The sequence below is a fragment of the Colobus angolensis genome, unplaced genomic scaffold, assembly GCF_000951035.1.
Source record: "Colobus angolensis palliatus isolate OR3802 unplaced genomic scaffold, Cang.pa_1.0 Scaffold390, whole genome shotgun sequence".
In the NCBI taxonomy this organism is placed as follows: Eukaryota; Metazoa; Chordata; class Mammalia; order Primates; family Cercopithecidae; genus Colobus; species Colobus angolensis.
Genome location: NW_012117266.1, coordinates 852,915 through 868,086, shown reverse-complemented (window position 1 = coordinate 868,086; position 15,172 = coordinate 852,915). Strand labels below are relative to the sequence as shown.

General features: G+C 42.5%; 1 protein-coding gene across 2 annotated transcripts in view; it reads right to left on the bottom strand.

Annotated features, from left to right (window-relative positions):
- TIAM1 (T-cell lymphoma invasion and metastasis 1) overlaps positions 1-15,172 on the bottom strand; it is a 357,887-nt gene that overhangs the window by 108,397 nt on the left and 234,318 nt on the right. For both annotated transcript variants that reach the window (XM_011954980.1, XM_011954981.1), the window contains exon 7: positions 1,801-2,025. In XM_011954980.1, the coding sequence (XP_011810370.1) occupies positions 1,801-2,025 (225 nt within the window). The remainder of the gene's footprint in view (positions 1-1,800; positions 2,026-15,172) is intronic.

The window sequence follows — 15,172 nt, the reverse complement described above, 5'->3', positions numbered from 1 at the left end:
TCCATCACCAGAGAACTATATGACTTAACAAGAGGTAGGTTTTCATATAAAGAAAAGTGAGACGAATTAAAGGCTAGAAGCAATCGACCAAGTGCTTTTGGGAAGAGTGTGGTAGCCTGGAACAAAGAGTGGAAGTGGAACACAAGATGGTGGAGACCTAGGCTCTGGAATACAAAGTTCCAACTGTCGCATGTCTCTGAGACATTCTCTCATTTTTCAAAGTGGCAAATAATACCTACCTCATAAGGCTGTTGGGATGTTTGAAAAAGATAATACAAGCATAAGTACAAGGTCTGGCATAGAGTGAAGGCTCAGTGATGCTGACAGATAATGATGAATGGTTGAAATCTCCCTTTGTGCTTCGACAAAATATAGTATCACTGTACACACATGTTCATAGTAGCACTGTTCGCAAAAGGTGGAAACAGCTCGAATGTCCATCAACAAATGGCCAATGAACACACCATACATACAACGGAATACGACTCAGCCAGAACTCAGGAGTAAAGTGCTGATGTATGCTACCATGTGGATCCACCTCCAAAACATGAAGCTCAGGGAAGGAGCCAGACACAAAAGGCCATGTACTGTGGAATTCCATTCACATGAAACACCTAGAATAGGCAAATCCATGAAGATAGTGCGGGGGGCAGAGGCGAGCAACTGCTTCACAGGTATGGGGTTACCTTCTGGGGCAGATTAACACATTTCAGGGCTAGATGGGGTAGTGGCTGCACAACATTGTACACGTACTCGATGCTACTGTATTGTTTGTGTTAAAATGGCTGATTTTACATTATGTGAATTTTGCGTCAATTTAAAAAAACACAATGTCAGGTAACAAAGGGAAACCCTAGAGGGAGAGAAATGTGGAAGGCCATGTCAATTGTTCAAATATTTAAATATCATTTATTCATGTAATTATTTCCTAAGCATTAGGACAAAGTGTCAAAGCATTACCAGATGGCTGTTACTGACAGCTGAATAGCAGGCAAAAATGCCCTTTGTTCATTTCACTCAATCTTTTCTGTTTAGCATGAAATATACTTATGCACATATAAAGCAATTTTATATATATATATTTATATCTAGATATATATAGAGAGAGTCTTGCTCTGTCACCCAGGCTAGAGTGCAATGGCACAATCTTGGCCCACCACAGCCTCCACCTCCCAGGCTCAGGTGATCCTCCCATCTCGGCCTCCTGAGACTATAGGTGTAGCTAATTTTGTATTTTTTGTGTAGAGACAGGGTTTTGCCATGTTGGCCAGGCTGGTCTTGAACTCCTGGACTCAAACGAATATGCCCACCTCAGCCTCCCAAAGTGCTAGGATTACAGGCATGAGCCACCACGCCCAGCCAGATATATCTTTTGAATGTACTTTACCTTTTCCAAATTAAGAATTCAAAATTTACTGAGGAGTCAGAAATGAGTCCCCACCATAAGAGAACACCAAGTCAGTCTGATAATACGGGAAATGAAATTGCAAACTTTCTAATTACACAGATCCTAGAACAGCACATCCTTGGTGGGGGCCGGGGGCTCCTCTATTGGATTTCTGTCTTTCATTCAATGTAATATTGTTCCATTTAGCTGTTAACAATCAGCTATGAACAAAGAGAGAAGAACACCGACAGTCACAACAAAGAACTCAGCATCCTGGATGACAGGCTGTTGGGGAGATATCTGATCATGTTTCACGATTCCAAAACAGCCAAAAAAAAAAAAAAAAAAAAAAAAAGCCAACCTTTTAAGGACCTAACAATTTTGTCTGGATCTAAATGTGGACGAACGATTACCTGATCTAATATTGTTTTCTTCTTCTTTGAGTCAGTGACTGAAGACAGCTGCATTTCGCCCATTTTCTTCATCTTTTCATCCATGTCAATCTTCTGTTCCAGTTTTTTGATCTCTGATTTCAGGAGTCGGAGCGTGTCTTCCTTGTGGTGGTGTCTTGCGACCGCAGTGGCGCAGGCAGAGTGGATGGCGGTGATCCAGTTTTCAAGCTCCGTCTGGCTAGTGGTCTGTACCAGGAAGAAGGGGCAGGAAGAAAAAAAGGCACCTCTTAGGAACTTAAGAAAAATGAACCGGAGCATTTCCAGAGAAGCAATGCCTGGCAGTCGAGGTGACAGGTCTAGACACCCATGGATAAGGCTAACCTGACCTCCTCTTCCTTCAGGAAATTAGTAACAAAAAGTGAGTCTCAGGTCAGATGCCCACTCTCCCCTCCTCCCCTTCAAGGGCTGTCCTGAATGAAGCTACCATGTCTGCTCACTCAGTGTACTTATTGAATTCACGTGTGAAAGTGACACTCCTAACACAGACAACTTGGTGTCTACTCACGAGGGTGCCTGTGAAGCAAAGGTCGGTTTCCAGAGAAGTCTGGTCAGTTACAGGGCATGAGTGGGACTGAGGGATATTACCGACATAGGAAGCTACAACAGCCCTGCCCTCGTGAACCACTGCAACCCACATCCAAAGGTCCTATCCTGGTGCTAATCAGCAAGACAGAACTAGGGTTGGGGAAGCGGTCAGGTAGCCAGAAGAAATACTGTCTTTGGGGACTCCATGGGAGCCTCTAAGAACTGCAGCCGCCCAACAACACTCCACGTGCTAAAAGTGGCCTATTTGAGATGGGCATTAAGAAAATGGTGAGCAACATCCACCAATGGTGACCTAAGTGGGACTGGCGTGACTCGGTGTTCTGAAAGGCAAGTCAGAATAGTTTTCAAGAGATAGCACATGTGTGATAATTCACTATTAATGATTCTTTAGGAATTCAATCAATGAGTTTTTACAAGTGAGGAGATATTGGACCTTTCCAGGTATTCTCTGAAGTCCCGAGAGGTAAAACAAATGCTCAGAAGTTAGCCCATCTCAAGAAATAGTCTATTCAGCCACAACAGTACTGAAGGAGCTACTAACATCATTTTTCATGCACAAAAACACTTTATCGTTTTTTCCTTTGAAGCACCTTCTTAGTTTTCTGACTCATTTGAGTGATGGCTTATAAACAAAATTCTGGGTTTTTGTTGGTGGTGGTGGTTTTTTTTTTATTATTATTATTTTTGGAGATAGGGTCTTGCTCTGTTGCCCAGGCAGGAGTGCAGTGGAGCGATCTTGGCTTACTACAGCCTCTGCCTCCCAGGTTCAAGCAATTCTTGTGCAGCCTCCCGAGCAGCTGGGACTATAGGCATGTGCCACCACACCTGGCTAAGTTTTATATTTTTAGTAGAGATGGGGTTTCATCATGTTGCCTAGGCTGGTCTTGAACTCCTGACTTCAAGTGATCCGCCTGCCTCGGCCTCCCAAAGTGCTGGGATTACAGATGTGAGCCACCATGCCCAGCCACTTGTAAACAATATTTTATTAACAGGACCCCACCAGCACATGACTCTATGCTGGCTGGCAGCTGGAACTTAAGTCAAGAGAGTACTTTATCTTTATTATTTCTGAATCGGATCAGTTTTGTATTCCACATAAGAAACAGCATTAAATATTAAAAATGGTGTCAACCAACAAAGTCACCTCCCACTGGGCAAACCTAACTGGTCCAGCAGTTGTTATGTGGATAACAAATATTTTGCCTGTGGATAAAGAAGATTTCAATATGCCAGAGAATCCAAGAAGAAAGAGCAGAAGTACCACCTGACAAAGCAAACGGAATCACTTTGTAAAGACTGAGTGGGAGGAGGAGAGGCGATAAAGACATTGGAAGCCACAGGTGAGGACTTGTAGATTGAGAAACTTAGGGGGGAAAAAATGCATGTCTATTTATGAGATTAAATTTGCTTCACTTTATGTTATAGTTATCTTGTCTTTGCAGGTCATTATCTTATAGTTTGTCCTTACGTATCACCTTGAAGTTCCACCAGAAAAAGAGAGGCCCTCCTACATCTAATGAAAGCACCAAGCTTGTTCCTGCTGGTGTTCTGTACAAAGCTTGATCACTGGATCTCTCAGTGCCTCACAATAAATGGGTATCTCGTTAGGTGGGGTTATTCCCCCCGCACTTTATTTTTTTTTTTTGAGATGGAGTCTTGCTCTGTCACCAGGCTGGAGTGCAGTGGTGCAGTCTCGACTCACTGCAACCTCCGCCTCCTGGGTTCAAGCGATTCTCCTGCCTCAGTCTCCTGAGTAGCTGGGACTACAGGCGTGCAACACCATGCCCAGCTAATTTTTGTATTTTTTTTTAGTAGAGACGGGGTTTCATCATGTTGGCCAGGATGGTCTCAATCTCTTGACCTCATGATCCGCCTGCCTCAGCCTCCCTAAGTGCTGGGATTACAGGTGTGAGCCACCACGCCCAGCCTCGTTTTTTTTTAAATAAGGAAAGGAACCAGCTTAGATGGAAAAATAATCTGGTAACTATTTTTCCTTAAAAAAAAAAAAAAAACTTTCAAGATGAAAATACCCAGTGTTGGCAAACATACGGAGTAACCAGAACTCCTATACACTGCTGGCTGCTGGCTGGAAAGTAAACTTGTACAACTACTTTAGAAAGCTGTTGGATATTACTTACTAAAGCTGAATATATGTACACCCTGTGACCCAGAAAATGCACTCTGGGTACATACTCAAGAGAAATACATTCATATGCACACAAAAATATGCACACCAGAACATGCACAGTCGTATACAATGGGTGAAACTGGGCACCATCCAGATGCAACCAATAGGGGAATGGATGAATATGTGGGATAATCACACAATGAAATACTATACAGCAAGAATGGAGGAACTATAACTATAGATTAACACACATAAATCTTGCACACATCATTTTGGGGAAGGAATCAGATGCACTGCAGTATATATACTGTAGGATTCTATTTATATGAAGTACTGCATTAGTCCATTCTCATGCTGCTAACAAAGACATATCCAAGACTGGGTAATTTATAAAAGAAAGAAGTTTAATTGACTCACAGTTCAGCATGGCTGAGGAGGCCTCAGGAAACTTACAATCATGGCGAAGGGGAAGCAAACAAATCCTTCTTCTCATGGTGGCAGCGAGGAGAAGTACAGAACAAAGCAGGGGGGAAAGCCCCTTAAAAAACCATCAGATCTAGTGAGAACTCACTCACTATCACAAGAACAGTATGGAGGTAACTGCCCTCGTGATTCAATTACTTCCCAATGGCTCCCTCCCACGACAAGTGGGGATTACAGGAACTACAATTCAAGACGAGATTTGGGTGGGGACATAGCCAAACCATATCAAGTACCAACACAGATAAACTAATATATATATTAGAAGTCAAGAGGGCAGGTTTTTTTGGTGGGATGAGATGCAATGGGTAGAATCTGGTAAGAAGCACAAGAGAGGTTTCTGGGGTGCTGGCCACCTTCTGTTTCTTCATCTGGGTGCTGCTTATCTGGGTGTACTACAGGGGTATGTTCAGTTTGTTAAATACCATCAAAATGTGCCTTTTCTGTGTATACGTTAAACTATCATAGAAAGTTTCAAAGAACATCCTTCCAAGGTATATTATCCTAATAGTTGAGTATAATTTTTCTATAACTATGCTAAAAATATGATACTTCATATTTTTAGTTTTCATTAAATACTGTCCTTAGAAAACTACAAAGGAAGTTCCAAGAAGCTTCACCCTTCTCCACCATTTCCTTGTCCTCCCAAGTGCCTGGTAGTACCTGATAAAAAGCTGGTTCCTTGACCCGAAACTTGCTTTCCATTTTGTTTGTATGGCTCAGTGGAAATGGGGAGCTTTTAGATTTTAGTGGAATCCATGTCTTCATGCCTTTTTCTTCTTTGAGATGGAGTCTCTCTGTCGCCCAGGCTGGAGCACAGTAGCAGCACAATCTCGGCTCACTGCAACCTCCGCCTCCCGAGTTCAAGAGATTCTCCTGTCTCAGCCTCCCAAGGAGTTGGGATTACAGGCGTCTGCCACCACGCCCAGCTAATTTTTGTACTTTTAGTAGAGATGGGGTTTCTCCATGTTGGCCAGGCTGGTCTCAAACTCCTGACCTCAGGCGATCTACCAGCCTCGGCCTCCCAAAGTGCTGGGATTACAGGCATGAGCCACCACGCCTGGCCATCTTCACCCATTTTTAAAGGATAATGTGGGGGCATCCAGATGCAATCCCTGCAGAGGTGCATGAAGCACTAAGGAGAGGCTATGGTTCCTGCACCAACACCTGGCAAGTGGAAGCTCGGGGGCAGTCCACGTCCATCTCTTCAAGGCAAACCTCTCTCATCTCTGCCTCAGTTAGAACCTCCTAGCCCCTACCCTTACCCCCTAACTCATGGAGTAAGAAAAGGAAATACCTACAACCCTGACATAATACCTGAGCAACGGATACAAAGATCTGAAATTTCTGACAGCAAGCTTGGTTGAATATATGTTATGAACTTAAGAATTTAAGTAAAAATATGTATCCAGAAGGGACTCAGATGACCATTTTTCACAGATGGAGGGAAAAAAAGCCCAGAAAAAGTAGGAAGAACACAGTCATTTATTATAAATCCCAATCTCCACCAACCCTGTTCTTAAAAAAAAAAAATGCTTTGGTTCTGTTTTTTTCTTGTTTAATATGACACACTGATCCTGACCCCCAGCTCTTGTTAATTACTGAAAGCCAGGCTGCACCGTCATGAGCATTACCCATTCAATTACTATTATTATTATTATTATTATTTTTTTTTTTTTTAAGATGGAGTCTGGCTCTGTTGCCCAAGCTAGAGTGCAGTGGTGTGATCTCAGCTCACTGCAAGCTCCGCCTCCCGGGTTCACGCCATTCTCCTGCCTCAGCCTCCCTAGTACCTGGGACTACAAGCACCCGCCACCACGCTTGGCTAATTTTTGTATTTTTAGTAGAGACAGGGTTTCACCACGTTAGCCAGGATGGTCTTGATCTCCTGACCTCGTGATCTGCCTGCCTCAGCCTCCCAAAGTGCTGAGATTACAGGCGTGACCCACTGTACCCAGCCATTATTATTATTATTATTATTTTAGACAGAATCTCACTCTGTCACCCAGGCTAGTGTGCCTGGGCACAATCTCAGCTCATTGCAACCTCTGCCTCCTAGGTTCACGTGGTCCTCCTGCCTCAGCCTCCCTAGTCCCTAGCTGGGACTACAGGCTACTAAGGAACCACACATCCAGCCAACTTTTGTATTTTCAGTAGAGAGGGGTTTCACCATGTTGGCCAGGGTAGTCCTAAACTCCTGACCTCAGGTGATCACCCTGCCTCGGCCTCCCAAAGTGCTGGGATTATAGGCATGACCATTCAATATTCTGAGCTCTTCTCATTCTGGGAATATGGGAGAATAGAACTTTCTGACCCCCTCTGAAGCCAGGCATGGCCATGGCACTTGGCTTTTGCCAGTAAAATGTCAGTAGAAGTGACATCACTACTCAACAAAAGCCTGATTCGCTTTTGCCCCTTTGCCACAGTCACGGAAGCATTGTGTCAAGATATAGCTTCTGTCTGCCTGGATCCAAAAGAGTCTAGGATGAGTACGGCTGTGGAGCCAGCCTCGATCATGCCAGGAAGGAGAAAGCACGTTAAACCACTGAGATTTAAGTGCTCCTTACTTCAGCATAATTCTACCCATCCTGACTGATCTCCCAGCAAAGTAAGAATTCCACTGCAAAACAGGGGATGTCTCAAAAATAAAGGAGTCTGTGTAGTGCATGTGGAAGCCCAAGGAAGACCACAATCTGGTATGTTCTGTGGAACAACAGCCTTTTGCTCTCCTTATTTAATGAAAGTGGGTCTTCTTCCTCCCCCTGTGCGGACCCCAGCCAAATTCAGCCAATAGCAACACACTCCATTCTGACGTCAGAGAGTTTGTCTTCCACCTTTGTCTTCCACTTAAGAAGTAAAAATGAAGGAAGCTGACCAAAGTTAAACACCCTTTGAATGGTATATATTTAATTTTGGCAAAGCAGCTATCCTGGAACTTACAAAGACAGACAGTGGTTGCTAGGGGCCGGAGTGAAGGGGATATGGAATGTGGTTAAGTAATGGGGACCGTGCTTAAGCTATGCATGATGAAAAAGAGTTATGGGCTGGGCAGAATGGTTCATGCCTGTAATCCCAGCACTTTGGGAGGCCAAGGCAGGCGAATCACTTGAGGCCAGGAGTTGGAGACCAGCCTGAGCATGGTGAAACCCCATCTCTACTAACAATACAAAATTAGCTGGGCATGGTGGCACATGCCTGTAGTCCTAGCTACTCGGGAGGCTGAGGCACAAGAATCGCTTAAACCCGGAAGGTGGAGGTTGCACTGAGCCGAGATCATGCCACTGCACTCCAGCCTGGGTGACAGAGCGAGACTCCATCTCAAAAAAAAAACAAAAAAAATAGTTCTGGCGATTAATAACGGTGACAGTTGCACAACGGTGTGAATGTACTTAACGCCACTCAACTGTCCACTTAAAAATGGCTAGATGGCAAATTTTATGTGTGGTGTACCACAATTTAAAAGAAAAAATAATTATAAAATAAAAAGAGCCCCCAAACTTAGAGAAACATATATAGAAATGTGTGATGACAGCTGTATGAAAAATTTAGCCATCAGCCCTTTTCACTATTAAGTATGCCTCAGTTCCCCCAAACTTTTTTAAAACCTGTCAATGGCTGAAGGCAGTTCCATTAGAGAGAACTTTTGCTCCCACTGTCCTGTCTAAATAAAATGACAGCCCCTACCATTCTCTATCATTAAGCCAAATCAATTTCTCAGAAGGACAACTGAATAAATGAGCTTTTCTGCAAACTTTGTCCTTTTGCAGTGGCACGCAGGGAGCTAAGTGTCCACAAGAGAGGAGACAAACTCTCCATTGACTGCTTTCAACAGCTAGTTGGGTGGAGAAAAGTCTTGCAACATTTCTTGACCATTCATTGGCTTAACACCTCAACTGCTCACGACTCCTGACCTGACACAATGTTGTTCCTCAAGGTCTCTCCAGGATGTAAATTCTGACATGCTAGAAAAAGCCATTTGAAGCCACTAACCTTGCCTCCCCTTCTTGAACCAGGCAAGGTTAGTTAGGGACATCAGATTCATGAAGGGTCCCTTTGTCAGAATCCAGAGGTCAAAAAGGCAGGACGGAGAGACCACCCAATGGTACCCTCTCAACTTGCTAACCACAAATCACCTTCCATTAAACAAACAGCAGCAAACAGGTAAAGAGAGAGTGAATGTTGTGATTCTTCCTTTGCCTTCTGGGGATGCTATAAATACTGTATACAGTTCAGTGAAGGGAATAAGCAAAGTTCTTGCCAACAGACAAATATAATCAGCAAAAAATGCCTTTTGCATAACAGCCCCTTTGAGTGCAGAGATAAGATGAAGCTCAGGGCTTCATTATGTATTTAAATAGATCCAGCTTCAATTATCCAACGGCATGGAGGACACTTGGTGATTTCAGATAATCAATGGTTTACGTAAGTGGCAGGAAAAGGGAAATTCATTTTAAATACAAGAAATACTAGGGAATGTATGCCAAATCTAGGAAATTAAAATTTTGGATAATCCAAGTTTATAGAAGCACAAGAATAATTGCAAAGTAGGTCAAACATTTTCATTTTAAAAGAAAAAAAAAGAAAGTTACCATTTTTTAAGAGGCTAGATAGGAATAAAGTTCCACTGTGAATTCTTAAAAGGCTTTTTTCTTATTGATTCTACACTCATCATATTTTGTTTACATAAGACTTATTTAAGCTATTATTTTTAATATCTGTAAAGAGAACTTAAGGCCAGGCATGGTGGCTTGCGCCTGTAATCCCAGCACCTTGGGAGGCTGAGGTGGGATCACTTGAGATCAGGAGTTCAAGACCAGCCTGGCAACATGGTGAAACTCCATCTCTACTAAAAATATAAAAATTAGCTAGGCGTGGTGGTGCATGCCTGTAATTTAAGCTACTTGGGAGGCTGAGGCAGGAGAATTGCTTGAACCTGGGAGGCGGAGGATGCAGTGAGCCAAGATGGTGCCACTGCACTCCAGCCTGGGCGACAAGAGCAAGACTCCGTCTCAAAAAAAAAAACAACTTTAAATTTGAGGGTGATATAATGGATCCTTCTCACCCTCACCCACACCAGGTTCATTCTCTGGAGAAAACTCTAGAAAGACAGACACAAGGGAAACGGGCCGTGTGTTGCAAAGAGGCAAACAGATGGCAGCCTGCCTGATGGAGGGCAGTGGCAGGATTCATCTCTGGCAAAGCTCAGTCACCTCCAAGAAAAGACTAACAAATATGGTCAACTGGAGTCTCTCCACAAGGCCACTTACTATCTGTCCATGCTATGAAAGGCCCCAGTACTTCTAACATGCACAGATGATATAAGCAGCTTTTTTGTATCTCACATGTAAATATGACCAAACAGTCAAGGATCACCAGACATTTGCTGAAAGCCCCCAGGATGAAAGGCAGAGACTAAAGCACACAGGAGAAAATGTACTAGGAGAAGGAGAAGCCATGCCTGAAACAGAGAAAGCTTCCCTAAAATCTACACAACCTTTGGAGATACAAGGGAATCTAAAGCTATAAGTTTACAATAAAAAGGAAGAATGAGATTGAAAAGAGAGTGGGAGAGGGGAAGGGAGGGAGGGAAGGGAGAAGGGAGGGAGGAGGTGGGGAAGGAAGTGAGGAAGGGAGGGAGGGACGGAGGGAAGGAGGGAGAGAAAGCTTCTTTTAGGAATTAAAAAAAAAAATAACCAAAATTAAAATGTCAATAGAAGGAAATCAATGTGAAGGATCAGAACACCAGCAAGGTGCAGTGGCTTACACTTGTAATCCCAGCACTTCGGGAGGCCGAGGCAGGTGGATCACTTGACCCCAGGAGTTCAAGACCAGCCTGGGCAACACGGCAAAACCCCATCTCTACATGAAACACAAAATTTAGCCAAGCATGGTGGTGTGTACCTGTCATCCCAGCTATTTGAGAGGCTGAGGTGGGAGAACCTGGGAGGCTGAGGCTGCAATCAGCCATGATTATACCACTGCACTCCAGCCTGCACAACAGAGTAAGGCCCTGTCTCCAAAAAAAAAACCAAAGAAAAGAAATTGTGCTTGCTTCGGCAGCATATATACTAAACAAGGATCAGAATACCAGTGATAAGGAAATGATGCTAAATGATTCAAAGAGAAAAAATAAATAAAACACATACATGCTAATCAGAAATGAGAACATTATCAGAAAATAATTAAACCAAGGGGAAATGATCTCCAAGCCAAAATTCCAAATTACTCAAATATTATGCAAGTAAAAGGTGGAATGAAGACATTTAAAAATATGCATCATTTTATAGGAAGTTACTACAGGTTATTTTCATGAAAAAGAAGCAGCTGGTAATTCTAGGGAGGCTGTTGTACATGAGGCCCGTAGAGCAGCCATATGGGAGCAGGACAATGTGCCAGGGAGGGCAGGCTTCAAAGGAAAACATCACTGATAAAACAGCTAACATGCTGGAGATTTAGAAAATATCACTGCCACATAACCAGGAAAATAAGCAATATGAGCCTTCTCCCCCGACAAAAAAGAGGGCAGTTATTAACTACAGAAAAAAACAAACAAATAAGACATTGTTACAGAAAAGAAATAAGATCACAGTACACTACTTGACTCTGCAACCAATACTATTTATATAGTCTTAACAATGTAATAACACTGACTAGTGCTTTAATCCTAAATGTTCATATACCTATATGGGAAGACGAGGAAAGAAGAATTTATAGCTAACACAGCTAAATGTTCATCTATCATAATAGAAAGTCAGTAGTACCTAAAATCCATTAGAAACAGCAGTATAAACATGTTAATGAGAAATGAGAGCAAATGCAAGAAAACAAACAAAAACATCAGCTAAAATAGTTTTGTATAGTTGCTTCTAGGGAATAAGCCTCATGAGGCAAAGAGGGCAAAAGGAGGAAAATAATTTCACTCTAAGCCTTTTAATGTTAGCTGAATTCTTTTAAACTATGATGATATTGATTTAGTACAAGTTTAAACTAATGTAAAAAAAGGAAGAATACCATTAGTAACATAATTTGCATGATACATAACAGTATAGAAATTGTATAGGAAGATCCAGCTCAACCACAGTTATACCTCTGCAGTGTGGGGAAACCTTTGAGGCACCCACAAGAAGGCATAAAATCTAACTGACTTCCAGCCTTGTATATTCATTTTGCACTTCAATATCCATATTCTCCATTAATAGTCTCCTTAGAGGTAGGCAAGTGGGGCCCCTGCCAGAGCTCTGCACCTCAGGAGGTCCCATAGTTTGGAGGGTTTTTCTTGAAAATTTCCAAGTCTCCCTCTGGCTCCTGGAAAAGGGAAGTTTCAGGAGGTTTCTCCCCTTCAAGGAGTTCTCTCACCCTGTACCAGCTATGCGGTCTCAAAAAGATGCCCAAAGCTCTTGAACTTGAGTCTGTGGCTAGTGAGTCGCACCCAACAGCCTGTGTGGTATTTCTTTCACCAGATTGCTTGAGTTTGGGCCGCCAGAATGGTGCTGACAGTTGATCCAGGGTGAGCCAAATTTTTTATATACATAAAGCCTCCATAAAAAAATATTTTCCTGGGGCTCCACATATCCTAGAGTTGGCCCTTCTCCGCAACTAATCCATGCCAAAATCAAAGGTAAATATTTCTATAGTGGCTGGCTAGGAGCAGGGATATAATCTACGGTGTGGGGAAAACAGGACTTAACTACAGACTGAGTCAACACAGAAACCAACAAAGAGAACGAAGACCTCGCACTCAGCTTGTCATATCAGCGGATAATGTGAAGTTAAGAGGAATATAAACACCAGGGAAGATCAAATAAGGATCCCAGAGGATTTCAACAGTTTATTAGAAGGATAAAAGCTACAAGGATAACATATCAAAGAGGTACATTTACGTTCTGAGTTGGGTTTTTGAAAAAAAATCTATTAAAATAAGATGGGGACGGTCTTGTTGGGTAAGAATTGATTTTGAGGGTTTAAGATACCACGAGCTCAGTCTGGTCAACAGTTTGATGTGGCTTTTAATAAAAGGAATGGACTCTAGAGGAAACAAGGACGATAGGAACCTCACCGCAGGCTGCACGGGGCAGACCACATAGAGGCTCACATAGGATGCTGAGCTCCTGGGCACGCTTCCAAGTAAGAACAGGGAGAATGGCTTGGAAACCTTATGCAGGGTAGCCCAAAGAGATGTGGCAGGAGGTAAATGAAAGCTGTTTTTAAGTATCTAAAAGGTGATGAGTAAGGATAAGCAGAAGACTTACACAGGACTCTGGGGGTGAATACAGAAACAAAGAGAAATGGCAAGACTCACTATAAAGAACATATTATCTCAACATGATGAAAAGCTTTCTAGGACTTACGGCTGCCTAACAAAACCGATGGTTGAAAGGTGGGAGATCTCCAGGAATGGGAGATGCTGCCCAGAGAGTAGGCTCACCTGTTGGCCAGTGTCTTGCAGGGACCGTATCCCCTTTGAGAGGGGCACTGGGTCAAGATGCCAAATCTCCACTAAAGTCTTTTCTACAAGTCCACTTGACACCTCCTTGTGAAAGATGATTTACAGCTTTTTCCCCAACCTGGCTGCCCTTGTCCAGGGCATGCGGCCATGACCTTCCTCAAGTCTGACATACATAGCCAGACATGGCTTCCAAGGTAGTTCTCTAGACCCTGATGAAACTCAAGACCTTAGCCTTTTCACAGTGAAGCCACACTTAATTTCTGTAAAGTTGCTTATTTAAGAGGAGCCCATGGAATGGTCTTTTTTTCTTTATTACTAAAATGGTAACTGTTAAGCGTTTGCTATCTATCAGACACCATCATCATCACACTTAATCTTCAACTCAACTTAATGGCATACGAGTCTCTTAATATGCATGTAATACCCTCACACAAGTGACTTTGTAAATGATGAGAAAATTTTCTATGGAAGGAAAAGGCAATCAATTCCTAGAGATAACATTTTCTATACCCCTTTAGATATATAACAGCATATGATTTTCTACTCTACTATCTTTCTTATTTGCCTGCTAGCTATGTTCCCAAGGCGTTTAACAGACAAATTCATAACTAATATTAGGATATATTACCATAAAGGTGGGTGAGCTTTTTGGAATTGTATGTGACATCCTAAGGTAATGAATGAATGAAGGCCCAATAGGAAGTTGTACTTTGTAGGTGGTAGGTACTGTCTCTGGCTTCAAGTTGAAGGAAAGAATTCAAATTAAAATAGTGCAGACAGCTTAGCACTTCTTCCATATACCCGGCTCCAACGTTCCTGCTCATTCCACCCTCCCCTTACCTCACACATAAAAATTCCTTTCCTACTTTTTTTGGTAACATGAATCTCCTTTCCATGGGTGAGTCTGTGGGTATTTGAGTAACAGCGTTGAATCAGCAGCACACAGGCTCTGGAAGCTGTGTGCACTGAATTGAGCCCTGGGGCTGCAATAACCTACAAATTACTTCCATAATCATGGCTGATCGCCTGTGCTTTAGCCTCACCCCTACACACACAGGTTTCATTCTAATTTGGCTGCTCCAGAGTTACGTGGATTTATAATAAGCAGAAGGCAGAGAATGTTTTCAAACATTCTCTTTGAAAGAGAGAATGTATGTGAAAACACAAAGGTTTTCAAAAATAAGATCCTATGTTGTCACATACAAAAAAGTTTACTCCATGTGATCTATTGGGTATTTACATTCTACTAGCAATTTTTTGGCCATGAAGGTCCTTTCAAAAGGAATTCACATCAGAAATGTGTAAGTGAAAAAGAAAACCTTCTGGCTTCACTTAAGGGTTAAAAACAAATTTTTAAGGGAGCCTTTCTGAAATCCATCTGATAATCATCTAACCTGTGTAGTGAGGCAAGGCAGGACCAAAATTAGGTTTCACTTTAGAAATATTTCCAATGAGTAGCTTAATTCTAGGATTGAGAAAAAGCTAGTCCCTTTTTACCGTAGCCACTGACTCTTACCTTTGTTCTTCTTAGGGTCAATCGTGATAGGACAAATAGTATACTCAGACAATAAAAGATTTGGAGAAACAGAGGCTTGGTTTGAGTTGAGTAAGTATGTGACTTTGGGTCCAATTACTAGCTTCTGTAAGCCTCGACTTCAACAAATGGGGTATACAACACGCATCAATGGGTTAAAATGTGGATACATAATCCAACTAACTACTGCTCTAAGAAT